This window comes from Pteropus alecto, unplaced genomic scaffold (assembly GCF_000325575.1).
Source record: "Pteropus alecto unplaced genomic scaffold, ASM32557v1 scaffold38, whole genome shotgun sequence".
NCBI lineage: Eukaryota > Metazoa > Chordata > Mammalia > Chiroptera > Pteropodidae > Pteropus > Pteropus alecto.
In genome coordinates this window covers 8294542-8302709 of record NW_006442512.1, presented here as the reverse complement: position 1 = coordinate 8302709, position 8168 = coordinate 8294542, and the positions used below count along the sequence as shown (strand labels likewise).

General features: G+C 32.2%; 1 protein-coding gene across 1 annotated transcript in view; it reads right to left on the bottom strand.

The window, feature by feature from the left end:
* Positions 1-8168, bottom strand: part of MDGA2 (MAM domain containing glycosylphosphatidylinositol anchor 2) — an 813395-nt gene that overhangs the window by 210004 nt on the left and 595223 nt on the right. Inside the window, exon 7 of the mRNA XM_006922688.3 lies at positions 749-1078. Coding sequence (XP_006922750.1) covers positions 749-1078 — 330 coding nt within the window. The remainder of the gene's footprint in view (positions 1-748; positions 1079-8168) is intronic.

Genomic DNA, 8168 nt, shown 5'->3' with positions numbered 1-8168 from the left:
TCACAAGGCTTTAAAATAGATATCCTAAGAGTTAAGCTAATGTGTCCTTCCATATAAAAGTTCTATAATTTTCCTCATTTACAGATGTACTTTTAATTGAGAGAAATTGATAACATATTTTCATTTTTTAATCCTCCCCAAAAGAATTTCACTCTAGTATATTTTTATATTTAACCATTCTCATTGTGAAGAGATTCTATCATAAGGTTCTTCAAAAAGTCACATCTGATTACAACTTTAACAACTTTATCATTAGTTTTTGTTGGTAGAAAACACATTTTTTCTATATCTTATATTTGAATATTCTTATATATTCTTTTAATATTTTCATCTAAGAATTAATTTCTCCTGTTTAAAATCTATGAAAATTGTCTTAACTCTTTAGACATTTGTTGTTTAACTTTATTAATTAATATAATTTCAGACTGTAAAGAAGTTTTCTAGTTAATAAAACAAACAAACAAACAAACTGGCACTATTTACCAGGAAGCCAACATCTATCGTAGTCAATATTATTTAATTTTATTTGCATTATTTCTGTAAAATCTTGTTTAAATCTAAATTGAATAGAAGTAGCAATGACTCATAACATGATATTTATTAGGCATTCAAAAGGTTAGTATTTGGTTTTAGAAGACTTTTTAAAAACAAAAATGTTCTTAGGTCAACTGAAGATTATTTCGTCTGGTAACCATTTAAGGAATGATTCTCACTGTGAACATCTTTTGCATCATAATATGCTTCTTACCTGTGCTGCTGGATATATTAACATCAATACTGATATCAGATATTCCTCCTCCCTTCAGAGATGCTACACATGTGTATGTCCCAAAATCCGTGAATTTTAAATCAATGATGTCCAAGTTTGTGGTTCCCGGGGAGACATCTGGATCAGTCTGTGTAATAACCATCCGCTCAGAACTTCGTAATGGACGACCATTTTTAAACCAACTAAATGTTAACTCCTCAGAAGGGACAGCTTCTACTTGGCAAGATATTTTCACCTCACGCCCAATCTGGATGTTGTCATCTTTGTGATAAGGATCTGGTGTGATCCAAAATCGTCCTTTTTTTAATGCTAAAACATAAAAATTCCATAAGTAGTTAGTGTTACTTTCATAATGTTAGGAATTTATTCACTCTAGGTAATTATCTCTCTGGGGTGAAATAAGTTAAACAAACTAAAATAAAATGTATCTATGTTTATTGGTTATTTAATTCATATCAAAAACCTCATTTAGGTAACCTGTAAATAACATAAAGACCTAAGTCATTTAGAGATTCTAAACACTGATTTTTATCAATTAGATATTATTTTCCAGTGGTATAAAAAAAAATCCTTTAGGTCTGTATATGATACTTAAACCTTGTTGTTATTGAACAAATGAGATAACCTGTTTATTTAAAGTTATTAGGATTCAGAGTTAAAAGTAATATTATTAAGCACAATTCCTTACTTATGTCATTCCTTAATTATGGCACAACTTCTCAAACAACTCAAATATTGCACAAATATCATATTAAAGAATTTTTTTCTAAAGTTGCACCTATATACTGACCCAAACTAGTTTGGTAAGAATTGAGTCGGTTCACTTTATGAGACATTTTCATATATTGAAATAACCTGAAACAAAAAAAATGTTTTCTTCTTCAAAATATTTGCTATAACTGCTCTATTCAACCGTACATAGATGTTTCTAGTTAAAACTTTGCTGGGCTCTCTCATGCATATGACCAAAAGAACCTCTTTGCAAATGGCTTAGAAAACATGCTGTGTTTATATCCTAACAGCAGTGTTTTCTGGAGCTAAGGCCAGTGCTGTTCTCACAGCCTGTTTCAGTAGTGGTGACTGCTAGAGGCTGCTGGGGGAGTCTCTATGGGTTTCCTAAGGGCTCCAGTTTGAACTTTGAATGACATCGTAGGACTCAATATGGAACAGAGTTTGCTCCTTTTTATAACAGTGATTCTCTTATACACATACATTTTTCTTTTCCGACATCCTGTCCACTTCCTTCTCTCTTAACATCCCTATATAATGATATGTAACATATGCTGTGAAATATAATAATCAGAATAAAAATTATTCATTCACTTTTACTATTAAAACTAAATATATAATGACATTAGCAAAAATGATATGAATTTAGAGAACTTGCAGATACTGGAGGCCTTCTAATTGCATTTTGGGTAAACGTCCCTGAATTTAACCCGATTTTCCTCAGTTGGTCCAATAAAGGCCAGGAAAACCATAACAATCTATAGAACTATGTAAAAGTGTGCTAGAGATTAATACATTTTTAAATTTTAAAAATTTTGCTTTTATTTATTTTTTTACTCTAGATCCCCAAATAGTTTATCTGTTTTCTTGTTTGCATCTCAGTAAGGAGCAATACAAAAACATCAAAAACAATGTTTTTATCTTTCTTTTTATTCAAAATATATATATATAGGACTCCTGTTCAGGACTAAACACTAGGCAATGGCTTTATTACATGAGATGAACAAAATATTCCTGACTCTCATGCATTGTAAATTGTGTACTCATTGATTATAATAGTCCAGTTTATACACCCAATACTTATAATAGTTATGTCTGTAAAAACCACATGCTGCATATATGTGAAACTTTTTATAAGATTGAGAAAGTCTGAATATCATAGGAGAAATTTCCAAAATATTAAAATGCACAAAGCTTCAATCTTAATAAAAACATCAAAAGACAAATATTTAAATCACATTCTTATATTGTTATTGGTTATATTTTTCCACCATAAAATGCAGTTTATTAACTTTAGCTATTCCTTTATCAGTACATATCAGAACATTATCTTTAACAGTACATGACTTTAAGATAAAATTAGGAGAAATTATAGTACCCTATTACCTAGAGTCATATATTTATATTTTAATAAGCACCAAAATATGACTTTATAGTATCTAGAAAGGGAAATGTGCTGATAATCTCTATATCTGGCTACAATATTTGGTATATAGTATTGTGCACATGTAATTCGAATGTAATTAAATTTCTATTGCACAAAGCAAATCATACGATTATAGAATATACCTTTTAAAAAATAAATCTAAAAATTATTATATCAGGAAACATTTACTTTTGTTAGTACCATAACATTTAAATGAGAGTTTCCTTTCATTTGGTAAGAATTTTCCTTATCTTGTTTCTGTAGAGAAATGATAAATCTAAATAAAAATTTTAAACAAACAAGTCACAATTGTGAATATTTAAATATGTACATTAATGTATCAATAGCTTCATATGGGCATACGTTCAGAATAAATTTAATTCTAAATTTATGTGTTGGTTGCCATAAATGAACACAACAAAAAATGCTGATGTTTCAGTCAGTGATTAACACTGATTTACTAGGCAGTTATTGTTTTCCAACTGTTTTCTGCATAGTGAGATATTAAAGTGATACTGACATTGAGAGAACTGCAAACTTTACAGACAAATTAGATTTAAACTATTAAACAATTCAAAAGCCACTGATAAAAATATATGAAATTAGTATCTACATTTATGTGCTATGGACAGTTTTACTCATGGAAAATAGTTTTTTAAATCGAATTTAAAAAATGTTAAACATTTCAAATCTTATAATTAACTAGTAAATAATACTAAATATATGATTATATTTTTGATAAAAAGCAATATAATCAAGCGAGTTTTTAAGTATGAATTCATTGCCACAATATTTCGTGATCTTGAGATTAGATTAAACATGGCAGAGTGAGAGATGTCTCCAGATCTCTCTCCTTGAAACAACAATAAGCCAAACATCTAAAACTCAACAAAAAACACCCAAACTGCACATCAGCACATCTGAGCATGGGATCTGTGCATAAGAGCTACCACAGGTCAGAAACCTGTGTCGGGAGGTTGACTAAGAGAAACAAAGAAGCTACCTCTCGCAGCCGCTGGAGCTCCCTGGAGGGGGAGGGGGAGGGGAGAAGGTGTTGTGACTTTCCTGAACAGCCCTGCCTGGGAGTGCTGTGAGTTCCACGTGGCTGGTGATAATACCCAGTCATCAGGACAGAAGGCAGAGAAACAGAGATGGCAGAAAAGCATGGACGGCAGAGAAACAATAATTGATTATTACCGGCTGTGGTTGCGAAACCAAGGCTGAGCCGCACACCCCATCCCCCCAACTCAGAAGTCCCCTCTCCCCATACTCTCCGAGACCGAACAGTGTGGAGCCCCAGGGGAATCTGAGCAAACGTTACCGAAACTGTCTCTGACACTAACAGGAACTGAGACTGAGGGTAGCAAATGTGATTGAGCATCTACAAGAAAAAAAAAAGACATTATTAAGACTTTATATAAAGCCAAGATCCAAGATGCTTAGACGCCATCTATTGGAAACCAAAAGTAAAACACCTTCTTTGCAATAGGCTAGGAAAGATTATATCATAAATCCTCTTTCTAGAAAAAAAAAAAGCAGAACACATTTCCGTTAATGCCCAGGCAGAGAAATAGTCCATTAAACACCATGAACAACCAAGCTGAAAAGGCATTTCAGAAAGAAAGAGAAAAATCTCCAGAAAATAAGTTTATAGACATAGAAATATGTGATTTAAAAGACAGAGAATTCAGGATGGTATTTCTGAAAAAAACGCAAAGATTGAAACTCTCAAAAAGAACCAAATAGACCTTCTGGAGATAAAGAACATACTGCAAGAGTTAAAAAATGAAATGGCAAGCTTGGGAAATAGAGTCGACCAAATGGAGGAAAGGATCAGTGATATCGAAGACAGAAATCTAGAAATAAATCAGAAGGATGAAGAGAGTAACCAAAGAATGAAAAATAATGAAAGAGAAATACAAGAACTAGTAAAAATCATCAGGAGAGGAAACATAGTAATAATGGGCATTACCGAAGGTGAGGAAAAGAAGCAGGGACTAGAAAGCATTTTCAGACAAATAGTGGACAAGAATTTCCCAAATCTAAGGAATGAACTGGAACTCGGAATTCAAGAAGTCAACAGAACACCCAATTATCTCAACCCAAAAAGGCCTTCACCAAGACACATTGTATTAAAATTATCAAAAATCAACAAAGAGAATTCTCAGGGCAGCCAGGGAAAAGAAGACAGTAACCTATAAAGGAAAACCCATCAGATTATCGTCAGACGTCTCAGCACAAAATTTACAAACCAGATAGAAGTGGAATCAAATATTCAAACTATTAAAATAAAGGAACTACCAGCCAGGAATAATGTTTCTAGCTAAGTTCTCCTTTAGATATGAAGGAGAAATAAAGACCTTTCCAGACATAGAAAAATTAAGAGAATTCTACACTATGAGGCCTGTACTACAAGAAATATTGAAAGGGGAAAGCTCACCTAAAGCAAAATGACACACGAAAAATACATAATTAGAAGTAAGGTGACTAGTAGGCTGATAAAAGCAGAGGAGTGAAACCCTTACTAGGAACAGGGCATTATAAGCTTAAAATAAGAAGAGATTGACTATAGCAAGATAGTAATGAATGTTCAGCATACAAAGGGACAAATTGAGACAACAATGACTGAAAAGGGGAAGATTCAAAGATCTAAATTCACAAAGGAGAATGGAGATAAGGCACACACAGAAGAAAATGAACGACTGTATATATAGATATATATATGGATATATATGTATGTGTATATATATATACATACATCTCCTTTTCATATACATAATGAAAGCAAAAGATAAAATGGCTATAAGAAGACCTCATATTTCAATAATCACCCTAAATGTAAATGGAATGAACTCACCAATAAAAAGGCACAGAGTTGCAGATTAGATCAAAAAACAAAACCCAACCATATGCTCCAGGAGACACATCTCAGTTCCAAAAACAAATATAGGTTCAAAGTGAAGGGGCACAAATAATATTTCAAGCAAATGGCATTCAGAGAAGAGTGGGAATAGCAGTACTAATATCGGATGAAATAGTCTTCAGAATAAAAAGAATAAAGAATAAAGATACTGAACAATACTTCATAATGATATAGAGAATCATGCACCAAGAAGATATAACACTTATTAATATCTATGCTCCCAATCAGGGAGCCCTGAAATAAATAAAGCAATTACTAACAGAACTAAAGAGAGAAACAGACCAAAACACTATCGTAGTAGGAGACCTAAGTACCCCACTGTCTGTCAGATATGGATAGATCATTCAAACAAAAAATCAATAAGGAAATAACATACTTAAATGATACATTAGACCAATTGGACATAATTGACATTTACAGAACCTTTCATCCCAAAACATCTGCTTTTACCTTCTTCTGTAGTGCACATGGAACATTCTCAAGGATCGACCACATACTAGGACACAGAGATAGTTTCAACAAATATAAGGGAACTGAAATCATACCAACCATATTCTCTGATCATAATGCTTTGAAACTAGAGACCACGTGCAAAAAGAAAGCGAAAAGAACCCCAAATACATAGAAATTAAACAACATACTACTGAAGAATAACTGGGTCAGAGAAGAAATAAAAAGAGAGATCAAGAAATACATAGAAACAAATGACAATGATAGTACTACATATCAAAAGTGGTCATAAGAGGAAAGTTCATATCACTACAAAGTTCATATCACTACCTCCAAAAACAAGAACAAGTCCAATAAACAACCTAATGCTTCATCTTAAAAAACTAGAAAAAGAAGAACAAATGAAGCCTAGAGTCAGCAGACGGAAAGAAATAATCAAAATTAGAGCAGAAACAAATGACATTAAAAACAAACAGACAAACAAACAAACAAAAAATAGAAAAAATAAATTCAGCAAAGAGCTGGTTCTTCGAGAAGGTTAATAAAATTGACAAACCCCTGGCTAGACTCACTCCTGAAAAAAGAGAAAGGTCACAAACAAAATCAGGGGTGAAAGAGGGGAAATTACAACAAACGCCACAGAAATACAAAGAATAATACAAGAATACTATGAAAAAGTATATAACACCAAATTTAATAACTTAGAAGAAATGGACCAGTTCTTAGAAAAATACAACCTTCTTAGACTAAATCAACAAGAACTGGAAAATCTGAATAGACTGATCAGCAGTATGGAAATTGAAACAATCATCAAAAACCTACCAAAAGATAAAAGTCCAGGACCAGATATCTTCACCAGTGATATCTACCAAACATTCAAAGATTTAATATCTATTCTCCTCATACTCTTCCAAAAAATTGAAGAGGAAGCAATACTTCCCAACTCATTTTATCAGGCCAATATTACCCTGATACTAAAACCTGGTAAAGATAATACAGAAAAAGAAAACTACAGACTAATATCTCTCGTGAACACAGATGCAAAATCCTAAATTAGATATGAGCAAACCGATATAGCAACATAAAAAAGATTATACACAACGATCAAGTGGATTTCATGCCAGAAGCACAGGGATGGTTCAACATATGCAAATCAATTAATGTGACGCACCACATAAACAAATTAAAAAATAAGAATTATATGATCATATCAATAGATTCAGAAAAAGCCTTCAACAAGATACTGCATCCATTTATGATCAAAAGACTTAACAAAATCAGTATAGAAGGAAAGTACCTTAACATAATAAAGGCCATATATGACAAGCCCTCAGCCAACATTATACCTGATGGTGAAAAACTAAAAATCTTTCCTTTAAGATCAGGAACAAGGCAAGGCTGTCCACTATCATCACTGTTATTCAGTATAACATTGGAGGTCCTAGCGAGTGCAATCAGGCAAGAGAAAGATACAAAGTTCATCCAAATAGGAAACGAAGAAGTCAAACTGTCACTATTTGCAGATGACATAATTCTCTATATAGAAAATCCTAAAGACTCCACAAGAACACTACTAGAAACAATAAGCAACTACAGTAAAGTTTCTGAATACAAAATCAACGTTCAAAATCCATACTTTCCTATACTCCAACAATGAAGGTGTCAGATAAAGAAGTTGAAAAAATAATTCTTTTTGCAATTGCAACAAAAAGAATAAAATACATAGGAATAAATTTAACAAAGCATGCGAAACCTATATAATGAAAACTATAAGATCCTATTAAAAGAAATAGCAAAAGATACAAAGAAATGGAAAGATATTTCATGTTCTTAAAATTGGAAGAATCAACATAGTTAAAATGACCATATTA